Raw genomic sequence first — 16,579 nt, 5'->3', positions numbered from 1 at the left:
GCAGTATGTTAAGAACCTCACTTAAAGTTTATAGAATGACAGTGAACGGTGAAACACAAGTTATAAATTTCGCACTTTTACTGAGACAGCATCGTTTTGATCATTGGTTAACTTCCATGGAACACAAAATAGAAATCAAGTTCAGAAAGGATGTGGTATTTGATTCTATTCAATTAAAAAGGAGTAGTGTATAGGTTGGTCCCATTCATTCTGCTTATGTCACTTAGCAAACATGTTGAATACATATTTCCTATTTTATTCATGCTAAATAAATAACTTTTATAATGTATATATTTGCACTATAATAAACAAAGTCTTTCAATTATGTTTCCCATTTTTCAGTCTTTAGTTTATATTTATAATATATAAACAAAACATTTAAACATAATATTATGTTTATAATGTTATAAACATAAAATATATTATATATACTATATATAGCATTATCCAAATAGCTATTTCAATTAGTATTTTCTAATATCATTGATGGCAGGTTTGCCAGTAAAGTTTCTGGGTGTCTGTCTCCTCTGGCGGTTACATGGCATCTCCCTGACTCTGTCTACTTTCTCCTCTGTCTGCTTGGAATCCCCACCTGGCTTTATTTTGTCTGGTGATAGACCCAAGAAGCCCGAACACATTCACAGCATAAAGAAAGGAATCCCACACCAGTATGCCTTCCCTTTTTCTTCCAACATCTCTTCCCCCTTTTTTCTCACATCAATTCCCTATTTCCAGATGTTGTCTCTTATAAAAAACTGGATCAAGAAACTGACATCACTAGGGCTGGAGAGAAGACTCAGCAGTAAGGAACATTTATTGCTCTTTTACATATTGATAGAATGCAGGATATCACACAAGACTTGCCTCTTTGGTGGGACATCCAAGCAGGAACCTGAAAACCTCCATATGAGTCATTATTCATTTCTTCATTTACGAATAATTCATCTGTCTTTCTAGGTGTTCTAAGCTCTCTGCCCAGAATTTGCAAATAATAAACTCATTACTGTAGAAAGACTATCGACTCTTCCTAAAGAGCACTGGTTAGTTTTAAGGTATTAGTTACAACAGAAGATTGTTTTCCTTCAATTTGTGGCTAAATGCCACAGGTTCCACTAATTTACAATACATGAAAATTGGCTATGAAAATACAGCATCAATACAAAATATGGGACTTTCGAGCTTGTAAATTTGTGGTAACCAGGTCAGGACCCTGCTGTATTTTCAGTCTTAAAATACAATCATGTTTCTGTTTTTGTTAACTGACTAGACCTAAAAGAAGACTCAGTGTTTATCTTTATTTAGTTTATCTGTGTTTCTTAGGTGGTATAAACATCACAAAATAAAACTATCAGTTGCAATCTATCCTGAAATAATGATTCATTTTCAAGATAGCCCCATTATTCCGAAGGCATGTCCTGGTATCTTACTCCTCCCCTATGCTCCCCTCTAAGAGCCCCACCTACTACCTCCACATTCATTGTGGAACACAGGGGACTCACAGTTGATGGGATGGGATGACCTCTTTTGACCTTCATAGGTACCCTAATTTGTGGCATACATTCTCACAGACACTACAAATACACAAAAGTAATGTAATTAAGATAAATCTTTTAAAAAGCTAAATCACATTTAATTATTGGGGGGGGTACACATGTGCCATGCTTTAGGTCAGAGGAAAACTTTTGGAAGTTCGTACGTTTTTCTAGGTTGTGTCAGAGATCAGAAGTCCTGGGTATTTGATGGAAAAACTGCAGAAGGTCAGACTCCCTTGATTTTGTGGTGTTCCTTTGCTTCCTCTTGAGAACGGACGTGGAGTGGCCTATCACCTTATGACAGTGCACTCCAGATTTGGTCTCAAGAAAACCAATGGTCCCTTTCATAGTGGTGAAGAGCAACAGCTGAAAGAAAAGTTAACATTTCAAAAGTGTTATTTCTAGACCAGGGCTGGTATCTAGCTTCACTGCTGTTGCCCTTCCTATGGCCCTTACCCTTGATGAGAACATGGGTTAAATGCTGAAGGGTGCGTCTTTGATTTGCACTCAAACAGTAAAAAGTAAAGAGATGATTTTCCTTGCTCGAAGACATGAACAGACTGCACTCGAACTGTAGACATGCTGCAGAGGGCTCGCAGACAGGCTCTTAGGAAATTCGGACTTTGTACAAGGTTCTCCTTGGATTGTCGATGCTATGTGCAGTCTGATTTCACCTGTTACCATTACCAGAAGGGTAAGGTGATACTGTAATTTGTTTGACAATGCTGGGTCTTTCATTTCATGTCACTTGTGACCTTTTAAACATCATTTATAATAATGTCTACGGAGTTTAATATTCATTTGATTAATAGGTGCTATCCCTACATGTTAATCCAGGAAAATGATTACATTATCATCACTGATAGTTTCTACCTGCTAGAAGAGTAAGAGAGAGCCAGTGTCCCTCTGTAAGTTCTTTCTGGGAGAATGAATTCTAAGACTACGGAATTTTAGAATAATGTGAATACTTTATTATTACTATTATTCTGTAGAGAACACAATTACTGTAAAATCCAAAAACATACATGTCCTCTAGGGAATAATTATAGTAAGGTGTTTTAGCCCCCAGTAAAAGATCAAACACCAAGCATGAAGCTTCTGTTTTTCCTCTGTAAGATTGAAACTTAATTGTAAAAGCTTCTATTCCCAGTATTTTAACAGGGTTTGAATGTTATGGCTAAAGTAAGTCGAACAACACCAGAGGGTTGAACACACTAATTAAATTACCTTCTTAATAGAGAACGGATTGAAGTTCTTCAAAGCCCACTGTATGCCTTTTAAACTCTGGGCACACTTTAGACTTCTCAGGCATAGTGATATCTGAAGAGTGGTATGCTGGGAAAGGTTGTATAAAGAGGACCTGGCATGAGTTTGTTAGAGTCACAGGCCTGCCTTGGAGATGATGTTGAAAATCCTCTACTCATTTAACAACGTACTGGTTTTTCACCTCTAGAAAGTTATTTTCTGTAATTCCAAAGACCTCAAAGCTACTAAAGAAGTAGTCTCGACCTAAAACATCTGATTGGTTTCAGCTGGTGTCATGGTAAATCCCACTACTTGGCACAATTCCTCTGGTTGGCACATGACACTAAGTATACATGGTGCTCTCTAGTTCCTGAAGCACAGATTCCTTCAAAACTGCGTTCTTGCCATGTCGCCGTGTAGAGTCCTTTTCTCCATCTGTAGGGTGTCAGGTTTGCAGGATGAATTGTAGCCTTCTTGCAGGTTCTGGATGCGACACACTGATGTTTTTACAGGTAGATTGCAGATAAAGCAAACAGAAAGCAAGGAAGGAAATGCTAATAACACAGATGTGCTGCACTTTCTCGATTCGGAGACAGCCAAGCGTTCGCCTGAGCCCCTTTGCTTCCAGTTGGACATTAGTCTATCTTCTCCGTTGAATATGCATGATTTAGTGGGATGTGTTCTGAAGTGTACAAAACCCTGCACAAGCAACCAACCCTGGACAGGATCTCATATCAAAGGGGGCTATTTCTGGATCCACAACGGGATCAGCGGCTGGGATCATTTTAAAGTGATGACCTGTAAGGTCGTGTTCATCTTGAAAGCTCTTAAGTGAAGCTAACTTGATTTGAGACAGACATAAAACAATATAATATCAGCCTGAAGAGCAACAAACTCAAAGTCACCAGGGAGCAGAGACATCATGTGGGCAAAACTGGGGCCCACAAAGGAAGGCAACTGTTTCTTTCTGGCCTGGGATAAAATTCTCCTTTTGCTTTCATTGCTTCGTATGGCTATCATGGATATCTTACTCATCCATTGGCTTTGAGGTTTGGGTTATTCCCTTTAACTCTTTTAACACTGGCCATGCTATGCAAGTGCTCAGTTGGTGAGGGCATCCCCAGCCCTGTTTCTAGATTTTGTTTTTCATTGTTAACAGCATTTTTGTTATCTTTGTAATGTTATGTTTGGAAAAGAAGTGTTAGCATCATTACATTTGAACATCAAAAGAAAATTACAGAACACCAATCGGGGTGAAACGGCTCCAGAGAGTGGCAGCATGAAAGGAATTCCCCACCCCCCTGCCCCCTGGGGTATCACCCCAAACTTCTCTGTGATAGAATGACCATAGACAGATTCCAGTTCAAACCCAATGGATTTCTAATTCCTGTACCATCCTGCAAACAGAGGTTTGTAGCAATTGGACACAGGAGTCCAGATGTTGAGTGGCAGAGGTTCATAGCTGACATATTGGTTCTCATGCCAAGCGAGCCACTGTATTGAGCATACATTTGAGTTTGCCTAACAGCACGGTGTTTAGGACAGTTGGATAGGGAGTGCGTTATGCCCACTTAATTTGAGTGAAAGCAACAGCTTCTATTTAGTTTCTGCAAAGCCATGTAACTGGACGATAAACTTGGATTAAAATAAAATTCATACTCTTTTATCTCATTCCTCTATAGCACAGCCGAGAATTGTATATAAATGGTCCAATACAAAGGAGGTTCCTATTCCCTCTTGTGGAAGACAGAAAGGAGAAGAGAATGTCTCTGACCCAGCGTAGCATGCCATATACTTTCACAACACTTTGATGTCTCTTTAACATATTTCAATAAGCTCCATGTGTTCCAGTATGGTAAAAATCAATACTATAAGATTCTTGTAAATGAAATATCGACACTCTCACGTAGCATAAAATTGTGTGCCCCCTGCTTAGACTTATCTAAGCTGGTCTGGTGGAGAGAATCCTAGACATGGTGAGCATTGCAGGACCTCATGTGATCTCTGGGAAGCCTTCAACACCATAAAGGGGACTAAAAGACCATCCCAACTCTGTGTCGTCACAGGAGATTCTGGACCTAGCCTACATCCTTACACAACAGCCTCCCTGAGAGGCTGCGCACCAGGTGATCTCCTTAGAGAATCCTGCCCTGTGCCTCTAGATAACCACAGCCTTCTCAGATTGCTTGTCCTCGTGGCTTGACTCACTGAGCCCTTCTGTTTCTTGTCCTTGGTAACATTTGGGTCTGAAACACTGTGAATTCAAGAAGCTGAATTTTGATTTCCACTTGGCCACAATTTATAATGTTTTATTTTGTGTAATTTGGTATAGGTAATTTTTTCAGTTTATAAGGAAATTTGGTACATCATCTTTCAGAAATATTTTCAATGTATTAACTAACTTATGACCTCTCAATACATCATTCTTTCTAACTGGCTGGGGCATTGGAAAGTAAAACATAGGAAATAAAATGCACCTAAATTCTAAGGAAGGCAATGCAATAAAAATTGCTGTTTTTTTCTGTTTGTCTTGGCATAGTCAATATGATTTCCAATTACTATACTATAAGTAATTACCATTTTCATGATGGTTTTCCCTATTTAACTCCTTATGGTTCGTTTTCATTAAAAAAAAAAAAACTCATGTGAAAAATGAACCATCCATAAGCCATCCCAGAGAAATATATACTTGATTGTTGAGTGACAATGGGAAGACCACATACTAAGTTAGACTGATCAGAATTTCATTTAGCCCCTCCCCATGTCTCTGGCTTCAGGTCAGCATGCTTTCAATGTTGTTCATGTACTGACTTCCCAACCATCTTGCTTGCCAATCTAAGTTCTGCTCATGAACTTCTGTACAAATTCATGTCTGCGAAGGGTTCCAGTGTGTTAGCCACGAGTGTTACTTGGTATTGGATGGTGTGACATAGGCAATTAACTATGAAGTCTTTAAAGTCTTTCTCTGTGTCCTGACAGTTTTGTTTTCCTATAGCTGATAATGAACATGTCAAATGTGTTTTTCTGCTTCTGGTTATTGCAGATCAGCCTTGAGTGAAATTTGACAGAAGATGTTCCCACAGTGGGCTCTATGGAAGTGTGTACCCCATGGGATCATTATTGCCTCGCTCTTGGCAGTCAGCTGGGGCCAGTATGACGACGGTAAGTCTGCCTTTACTCTGATCTCTATAGTTAAACAAAACATCTTCTTGGTAATGAATATTGATTTGTAGATATTTTCAAAGGTTAGGAGTTCTTTGTAGAAACTTAAGTGGATGAACTTACAAAAGTGACGGTAGATATGTTCGATGTTCTGTAAAGATTGCAGTGTGTAGAAAATCCAACCTAAAACCTCCATTTGAATACTTACCAAGGGAGTGCTAACTTGCTTTGGAAAACATTAAATCCTACTAATGCCTTTGAATGTAGTCTTTAATAAAGCCAGCAATATGATGCACAGCCCATTCTTCCATGAGTCAAAAATCTGTACCGGAGAATAAGAAATGGCTTAAGTGGTTTGTGGGCTGGTGCCACCACTGCACATTGCTTTATTAGATTCCTTGTGATTTTGTTTGGGAAGAGAAAATGTCAAAGACTTGGTAATTGACTTCTTAAGCCATTCCATAATAGCAAATCATTTTATTAAACATGAATATGTCACCTTAAAGTATCTCCCATAAGATTCATTACATTAGGTCTGCAGTGACCAAAATACGCTTGGGCTAGTGTCTCAGTCTAAGAGTGACCAGTTTTAAATAGCACATGATGAGAATTAGAATATTCTGGTGAGATATACATGTAAATGGTATATCTACATATGATGCACATATGGGCAAATTTCCCCTTGGAATTTTACTACCTAAAAATATGTGTATTTCTTTAACTTCCTGTTGTTTTTATTGATGTTTATTCAGCATAGAGGAAAATAAACCTCGTCTCAGCCTCTCCCTTTTTCACCTGTTACCTGGTTAGTTTCAGTAGCAACACAAGTAGTTTCACAAGTGCGAAATTCCTTTGTACTCCTGCCTAACTAAATTGACAAGCCCGAAGATAAATGAGTTAGTTTGATACTTTTTAAATGTGTTCATGTTTTTCACAGATTAGGTTACCTTTGGTCCTCGGTATTTGCAGTGGTGACTATCTTTGGGGATTGAAGAACAAGTCATAATGTTTATTCATAAAATCAGAAGATTTATCCTGGAGTGGTCCCACTAATTAGCCCTCTGTTTATGTCAAGTACATCTAAATTAAATGTTCACACTTTTTCCTTTAGTGGAAAATTTAAATATCCAGTCTAAAAAAATGAATTTTAAAAAGTAGTAATAAGTAAACAGCTGCCTGGAATTTCAAAAATACAATTTAAGAGGCATTCAAGTATACTGAGGGAACATATTTTAATTGAGCTCTCAGTAACAAATCAGTGGGCCAATATTTATTTCATAAAACATTCTATTCTTATTCATATTTAACAGTGATATTGAGCAGACAAACCATTTCTCACGTTCTACATTCACAAAACATGCACTTTAGCAGGCTAATTTGTGTAATCAGATGAAGCCACCCATGTTTAAACCATAATGCTCTCAATGGATTTCATTCCTAAGCTCATTAGAGCTCTTGCTCTTTTTCCAACAGCCTTGGGCAATCTCAACTATAAGATTGTGTGGCCACTGTCGGTTATTGTCTAGTTAAGGCCCCGAAGGACAGTGGAACACTGGCCCTTTCTCTGCTGGCCAATGGCAAGGCTAAAGCTTAAAGGTTTCAAAGTAGCTGCCTAGATCAGCCCCTGCAGCCTTCTCAGCCTAGTCCTAGATATGAGTGAATCCGTTTTAGGAAGGGACCAACGTGGTGGCCTGGTGGTACCAGAAATAATGCAGGTCCCTGAGTTCTGCTTTGCAGAAAGTATCGGAGCTGAGTGTGCCTCAGTATCCCCTCTGGGGTCATGCTCCAGGGATATGGAGGTCGAGGGTTTTAGTATGTCCTTCTATCCCCAATACCCCAGAGTTTTAAAATCTGAAAATACGGAGGTTTTTTTGTTTGTTTGTTTGTTTATTTGTTTCTAAAATAATTTCCTAGGAATCAATTTCATCCATATAGCCTTTAGTTTTTTTTTTCTACTCCAAGCTCATATCTTGAATACTTCATATTTTTTTTAACCAGTGCAGTAGCCAGCTCTTACTGTCAACATACATGTGGTGGAAAACAAAAATAAAAAGAGACAGAGTAGAAAATTGTGTTCTGATAAACATAGGACTACCTGCTGTACTCAAGACATATTGTATCTGCTCACACGTGCCATTTCCACGGTTCTGGAGAAGAGCCAGCCTGTTGCCCGTATTTCGTATTTCAGGAATTCTCTCTACTCTGTTGAGTCAGGGAATTGAAAAGTCTGACTCAACGTTCCATCTGTATGATGCAATTAAAAATGATCATGAATGTGATGGTATCTTTGTGGTTCTGAGATTAGAAAACCGGATATATTTGAATTATCACATCTTAGTCTGGTTTAAAAAAACATATTTTTTATTGTAGTATAAATTGAAATAGAACCAAACTTTAATTGTAATCTTACTTGGCTCAGAGATTCAAGTATTGCATGATAGCCTGACCGTTCTTAGCTGGATCTTTCTGGGCCAGTGTGTGTTTCTTACCACCAGTTTCCAAATCCTCTTAAGCTCTACAATTTGGTTTTTCTCACACTCTGGTGAAAATGCATTTATAAAGCCTTCGGTGGCTCCCATGTTGGACAAATCCTGTAATTCTCTAGCATTTCAGTAAGTAGGGTTATTGATCCACTATACCAATGACTTTATTGCTCTCTGGATTTTTTGCATTGACCTTTCCAAAGTGTCTGACTATTAACTTTCTGTGCCATTTTCTCAAAATACTCAACCTGTACCTCCTTTCCGATTTGGAAATCATCCCATTCTTGGGTATAATTCTCTAAAGAGTCATATATCATAATCAACAACACAGATATCTTACAACCGAGCAAGGTCCTGTTCTTGGCCATTATTTTCTCTCCTACTTCCCTTACACTATGTGTACAGATGCTTTCACCTCTTCCTACTCTGCCTGACAAACTCTACAAAAACACGTTTTTAATTAACACTTGTTTGAGTCTCAAACTCTGGGAAACAAAAGCAATGCACCCCATGAAACCTAGCAGAATAAGCATGAAAAGCACATAATTTACATAATAATAGAAGTGGGAATGGTGTGTATATTTTAGGGAAATAAAGTCTGTTGAATTTGGAATGTAGTTAGTCACAAAATGATGCCTCATGCCTCGTGGAATTAACAGGAGTTCAAAAGACATAGAGCATTATATGAATTTAATGCATAATGATTCATGGGTATGTGTGTTATCAGTTCTTGGAAAAATAGGGGAGATACTGTATATGACAAAATTAGGAATATACAAGATTCTTTTGTTTGTACTATTAATCAAGATTCTTAATGGTAGATTGAAAAACTAAGCAGAGTTTGGCATTTGATTATGAAGTTAGTGCATTGCTACAGGACAGAGGAGAACCTACAAACTACATACAGATATGACACCAATGTCATAGACTGGCCTACACAGCAGAAAATTTTATTTTATCTTTTTTCCTGTTCCAGAGAGAATAATTATGCACAATCCAAGTATGGCATGGTTGGCTTTCTTTGAGACCTTCTGCCTTTGGCTTGCAGAAAACCAACCTCCTACACCTTTTCTACTGCCCATCCATGGGTGTTACAATCTCTCTCCTTGGGTCTTAATTTCTCTGTTGTAATGCATTTATAAGAACAACTGTCAAGTGGGATTAGGAGCCACTGTGAGAGTCTCTTCAGCCTCACTTCTTCAAAGGCTCAGTCTCCTAGGAACAAAATCCAGTTTCACATGTGAGAACTAGTCTTAATTGACCTATTGACGTATCTGCAAAGAGATTCTCAATAAGGAATTGTCCAGACTGAGTTAGCCTGTCTTGACTGTGTTAATTTATGTATGAAGACTCAGCCTTAAAGTGAAAGCAATTATTTCCTGGTTTGAGGGCATGGACTGCATGTGTGCACGTGTGTGTGTGTGTGTGTGTGTGTGTGTGTGTGTGTGTGTGTAAGTTGTAGTTACATATACATTCATTTTTCTCAGTTCTTGACTGTGGTTGTGATGCAGCTAGCTACTTCAAGCTTCCGATTCCTTGACATCCTGGCAATGACAGACTGGAATTATTTTAGCTACCCAGGGATTATTAATTCAAATAAACCCACTGCCCCTTAGTTTGATCTTTTGTCTGCTTATTTTGTCACAGCAACAGAAAAGAAACTGGGATACAGAACAATGCTGTAGAAGGAGATTTTAGTAAGTTTTAGTCAGGAGTCCAGGGCCACACCCCTTAAAATATTGGACAGAGCTGTTATAGCTGTCTGTGCCTTAAGGCAGTGAGAAATGACCATGATTTAGATACAAAATCTCTGGGACTCCAGGAAGGACATGATCACAGAGCATAAAAACAGGAAGACAAAGTAGCTGAAGCCTCTCAGAAAAAAAAAGGGGGGGGGGAGCTAGAAGTGCAAAGAGAAGCAGGCATGAGGACAAGAAAAGGGCCAGAGGCATGCCTTAGGGCACCTTGGTAGGACAGGATGAGGAAGGGTTGCTCACACAAATATTCAGAGATGGCGCTTCAGTTTCCTCCCCAACATTCACTCCCTTTTCTAGAAATGCTTAGTCCTAGGTCCTTTGGTGAATAACTCACTAGACCTTGCTATGCCTTGAGTATAGGGTGTGTATTGTTTGCCATTTAAATTGTGTGACCCTCTTCATATTTGTTGCTTAGTATGCCCCTTTCAAACAAATACATAAATGAAAACTCCAGATCTTTGTTTATTTATATCTCACGTAATAAACAGTATTCTTGATAAATATCTAATCTTCTTAGATGAACTACTTAAACATTGAGTTATTGGCAATGATGTTAGACCACCCATGGGTAATAAACGGTGAGCAGGAGTAATGGATTACAATTGGAACTTTACACAAGACCATTTGCAGTTCTCAACTTTTTACCATGGAAACAGCTTAAGAAGTCCATGCCTTGTAATTGGGTAAACTTGTAGTTGATGCTTCCATCTTCCCTAATAACTGATTCACTGGGCAAAGGTTCTCTTCTTCCTCCACTCACTAATATAGATCTGTGTTTGTGATGCCATTCCTAGGAAGATGCACACAAAAACCTCTTTACACTAAATAAGAAATTAATCATAGACCAAATAAGAACAGCACTGAAGTCCCTATGAGGTGAATCACTGAGTTTCTTTTGGGTTATTTTGGGGTCTATGGTAAGGGATGCTCACCAAAATGGGAATGACTCAGAAGTAGCAACTTTCCTCTAGACTGGACAACAGCTTACAAAAGCGGGGACCCTGGAACTTGCTTTATGACTTGTAGCCAAGCCAGGAGAGAATTCTCTTCCAGGTCATTCTGCTGGTCTCTGGTACTGTCAGGCAGCTTGGCTCATATGAGTCCCTTCAACAATTCTTTTGCTTATATAATCTTGGAGAAGGGGAGTCTTAGAAGATCTGGTCCATTTCAGGGGTTGCTTTGGAGCTGTTTCCTTCCTGAGTCTTACCAAGCAGGAATTACTTTAGAACTCTTAATGAGCTTCCTTGGAGGATGGAATGGTTCACCTCCCTCTCTTCCTGAGCCTGAAACCCTATCGCTCTTTTAACTGGGAGAGTCACAGTGCTGGTTCATGGGGTCTGTGACCCAGTCCATGATGCTAAACCCTCTCTCTCTCTCTCTGCCTGAATATAGACAGATGCTCAGTGAAGCTTAATGTCCTTAAATGTCTTTATTGTATAATCGGAATACTTCTGAGAGCTTCCAGACTAGACTTAGAACACTGCTAACATAGTCATCAGTGTTTTAAATTTTGATTCCTGAGTCTGCTCTATAACCACAATGCAATTCTGATATTTCATAGGAGAATATAATGTGAGACACAAATTAGTAAAAAGTTGCCTCATCCTCATTCCAGTACAGAAAACATTTCTGTTTATTATGTGTATAGCAGCTCTCTGATATATGTTGTTAGCATATTCTGGGTTATTTGTTGAACCCAAGCACCTTAGCATGTTTCATTCTATCCATCCATTGTGTATTTATATGATACATATAACCTTCATAGTTCATAGATATATAACATTTAATTTGTACAAGGTTCTTCAGATTCTTGTAAATGTTTTTATGTGGCCTCTACAAGTCAAGTCCTCTTATAGATGCTACAGATACAGCATACAACAAAAGATCTCTCTCTCTCTCTCACTCACACACACACACACTACACACACACACACACACACCACACATACACACACCACACATACACACACCCCTCAGGATGTTTGCTTCATTGACGTGAAACACAGTATAACATAAAAATGGTAACATTTCTAATATCTGGAGATTATATTAAATGTAAGGTGGGTTAAATTGTAAGGGGCTTAGAGCAGGGTTCAGCATAGGAAGTCATGAACGTGGACAGCACCTTGTAAGCAAATCTGGAAGCAAGGAGGAGAAAGCACAGAGATTTCCAGCAGCAACGCCTCGAGGGTGGAGAGAGCCAGCCAGAGAAGGTCCTGGAGGTGGGAACATGTTCAGCATGTGTAAAGAACAGGACCAAGTGCATTATCCCGCGTGGAATAGTGATGCGAAAGACAAGATCAGAGGGGTGAGGAGGGGAGTCAGATCCAGGGGCCGCCTCATGACTAATTAAGGCCTTTGTGCTCTCAGCTGAGTGGAAAGAAAGCTCCTGGGGTACTGCAATCAGATGAATTAAACATTTTCACTCTTGTTTTAACAAAATACTTTGACCTTTTGTGGAAAATCAATCACCAAGATCAGGGTGGACAGTGAGAAATTTATTAAAATCTTCTGGGCAAAAAGAGAAAGGTTGCCCACATGAAGTGTTTATGACACCATGAGGGGAAAAAAAATATAAGGTTCATGGTGGAAAGTCCAATCGCAGCTATCATGGTAAGTAGTATACTGATCATAAAAGCAGTTCTGGAACTAAACATGTCCTATGTTCGGGTGTTGGCATCCAGTATCATGAACATGCTAGTGTTGCCTGAAGGGAGCTATGCAATTAACGCATCTGCTACCATGCAGACTCACACAGAACCCAGCAGCTTCTGAGTCCACAGCCTCAGTTTCTGGCTCTGTGGGGCTTATGGAAAGGATGTAAGTCTCCCTGCACAGAATGCTAAGACAGGGGAGGCTGTGATCAGTCCCTATTGTACAGCCATACATGTCAGTAGCAGTTTACATTAGTTTGGGGGAATTAACATGGGAATAAAGTATGTATTCGAATCTTGTGTAGAATATACAATACCCTCACTTCTTTTATCTGAGGGAATATGACCCTCAGAAAATACCAAAATGCAGTGATGTACAGATTCCATATGTAAAAAGACAAAGTGTAGGCATGTAGTCTAACCCTCCTGCACCCTACTAGGTATCTCTGGAATACTATAGTAGATATAATATGTAACTGTTACTATTATTCTGTGTGTTGGGAATAATAAGACAAGAGAGATTCTATATCTGCTCAGTGGATGGAAATCTTTCTTTTGCACATATGTAGATACTTTATTCACCAGTCGATTAAATCCCTGCTTGCAGAAAACATGTCAACTGTCAATGTAACCAAAAAGTCAGGGAGTTAGAAACCAATAAAGAGGAGAGAAATGATGGAGTTGGAGACCCATGGCACCACGGTGGGATCCGCAGAGCTTTGGAAGTGGAAATGCATAGCAAGTGTGCACTTCTGCAGGGGGTAGGGAGACATGTGGTGCTTAGAGGCAGTAATGAGGATGATACAGAAGGCTCCAGCACCACCTTTCTTGAATACAATGATTAGAGGCTAGACCAGTGTCTGCCTGAGCTGAGCTGGCAGTGACCGGACCAGTGTCTTTGTAAGAGAGCGTCCATAGAGAGCTTCTATGCGAGTCTGATTCTGGCAGGCTTCTGTGGTAATTATTATCAGCTGTCACACAAAAGATCTGCCTCCTTCCTTCAGGCTCCCAGGATTCCTTAGTTATCCTTAGTATTCCTTAGTAGTGGTCAGCACAAGGCACCTGATTTTCATTTCGACAACTCCCTTTCTTCTTGAAAGCAACAGCGTGGGTCGTCCTGTGAGCAGGAGGTTGAAGTTGAAAGGATGGCATTGGTGCTCTGAGCCTAGAGGTGTAACAATAGTCCCTGTAGTTGCTCTTCGTTATAGAAAGGAATTTACGATGAGATACTTAAGAGTTACTAGTAAAGCGCTTGAAGAACTGCGATTCAAACCTATGTGTTTCAAATTCATGTCAAAAAATGCAACATCTTACTGGTCATTTGTTTACGTAGTATGGTCTCTGATTTGTACTTTTGTGATGTGTGTGAGTGTGTGTGTGTGTGAGTGTGTGTGTGTGTGAGTGAGTGTGCCATTTGTGCTTTAACCTTTGTTTCTGACTTTTTTCCTTTTTGACTTTATTTTCTTAAGAAAGAGAAAAGGAAGGTATGGCTTCGGTGGGTGGGGCAATGAGGAAAACATGGGAGGAGTTGAAGGAGGGGAACCTTGGTCAGAATACATTGTATGAAAAATATATTTTCATACATAATTTGTTAACTGATATGTAAAAGGAAAATCAAGGGAAAGACTGGTAAGCATAAAATAGATTTTTGTAGGACTGGAGAGGTTAAGAAAGCTTGTTGTTCTTTCAGAAGACCCAGGTTTGGTTCTCAGCACACACGTGGTAGCTTACAACCATCCCTAAATCTAATTCCCGTGCATCCTGCCCCCTTTTCTGACCTCTGTGAGCACTAGGCACACATGTGGTAAATATATATATGTATATATATACACATACATACATACATACATACACAAACATATACATTAAAATAAATCTATAAAAAATCTACCCCAGATTCTAAAGGCACTAGTCTAACTAACAGAGGACAAAAGTTATATTTTTAAAAAAGCACATTTGTCATAGATTATTTAAAATGTATTGGATCAGACAGTTTCTAAACGTGTTTAAAAGGCACAAATGGCTAGAAACCTAGCCATAAATAAAGGACATTGAGCCTATAATTCGCGATCCTAGAGAAGCTAAATAAGAAGGTGAACCCAAAGAAAAACATATAGGCATCCTCCTGAATATTAACCTTCATCAGGCGATGAAAGGGGACAGAGACAGAGACCCACATTGGAGCACCGGACTGAAATCTTAAGGTCCAAATCAGGAGCAGAAGGAGAGAGAGCACGAGCAAGGAACTCAGGACCGCGAGGGGTGCACCCACACACTGAGACAATGGGGATGTTCTCCAAGGCCAGCGGGTCTGGGTCTGAAAAAGCCTGGGATAAAACCGGTCTCGCTGAACATAGTGGACAATGAGGACTACTGAGATCTCAAGAACAATGGCAATGGGTTTTTGATCCTATTGCATGTACTGGCTTTGTGGGAGCCTAGGCAGTTTGGATGCTCACCTTACTAGACCTGGATGGAGGTGGGTGGTCCTTGGACTTCCCACAGGGCAGGGAACCCTGATTGCTCTTTGGGCTGATGAAGAGGGGGACTTGATGGGAGGAGGGGGAGGGAAATGGGAGGCAGTGGCGGGGAGGAGGCAGAAATCTTTAATAAATAAATAAATTTTAAAAGAAAAAATAAAAAATAAAAAGCACAAATGATACTCTAGCCTCCAAGAAGCTTAAAAGTAAACCATTTTTACAATAGTAGGCACTTCAAGATTTGAAACACATATGTTGATTTATCAACAAGGTATGCTTGCCAAGTGTTTTCTGTTGTTGAATTCAATTACATAAAGGTAAGAAATGTGAAAGTGGCTTTGCAGCCCTTCTGAAGTGTATTCCAAGTGCCTGGTGTTGATTCTTCCACATCTGATATTTGGAAACCACTTCAAACAGGTTTAATGCACAGGGTTAGTAAAAAGATGCTTCTCAGAGAGAAGAAAGAGGATACCAAAGTGAGCTCCCCCAAAGGGTCATCACAGACCCCTCTCCATTTTATGAGGCCCCGGGGAGTAGCTACAAGGAATATGCTTAGCTCAGAGCCCTTGACTAGAGACTGATGCTTTCACATAAAATACATCCAAGCCATTTCTAATATGGCTTTGGCTTTTTATTTACCTTCAATATAATTTGTTTCAAATATCAAGAAGTAAAATAAATACACGCAGTCAAGCTTAAGCTGACCCACTGTGATCAAATCATATTTTTCTATAAATGTGTGTCTTTGATCACATACTTTTTTCTCTATTCCATTATATCTTTGCCAATGCATAGGTAACATATAGCTGCACTATTAGCGCTTGATTATGACTCAAGTCACTGTTGTTTATTTTACACTTTTATATTGTCCCTTTTATAGATCTGCTGTTTATTTTTCTTGTGGAGGACATTTGTTGCACATAAAGGAAGCATTTGTAAGATAAGATTTATTTGTATATTTATTAAGTAATTTATTTATGCATCTTTGACACAAAGGTTTATCTCTCCAATTCAGACTGGGTTCAAACTCCAGACGGTTCTGCTTAATGTAAGCAGTTATTGCAATAACAGATATGAGACACCATAACTGACTCTGCATGAGTTCCCTGAATATCTTAGGATATTTTTTATTTTTATTTTTTACTCTTTAGGATTTTTTTCCTTTTGCAAAAGGAAAAAACATTTTTGTAAATGGAGTCTCATTTGGTATATCAACCACTTTTCAGGGCAGGCCCCACGCCCAGCAACAGCAAGCCTAGAAATAGG

General features: G+C 39.2%; 1 protein-coding gene across 1 annotated transcript in view; it reads left to right on the top strand.

Annotated features, from left to right (window-relative positions):
* Positions 1–16,579, top strand: part of Pcdh15 (protocadherin related 15) — an 864,688-nt gene that overhangs the window by 357,479 nt on the left and 490,630 nt on the right. Inside the window, exon 4 of the mRNA XM_050142799.1 lies at positions 5,821–5,939. Within this exon, the coding sequence (XP_049998756.1) occupies positions 5,849–5,939 (91 nt within the window). The 5' untranslated portion in view covers positions 5,821–5,848. The remainder of the gene's footprint in view (positions 1–5,820; positions 5,940–16,579) is intronic.

This window comes from Alexandromys fortis, unplaced genomic scaffold (genome assembly GCF_014885135.2).
Source record: "Alexandromys fortis isolate MF-2015 unplaced genomic scaffold, M_Fortis_MF-2015_v1.1 scaffold_9, whole genome shotgun sequence".
Taxonomy (NCBI): Eukaryota; Metazoa; Chordata; class Mammalia; order Rodentia; family Cricetidae; genus Alexandromys; species Alexandromys fortis.
This window is presented reverse-complemented; position numbering and strand designations above follow the sequence as displayed.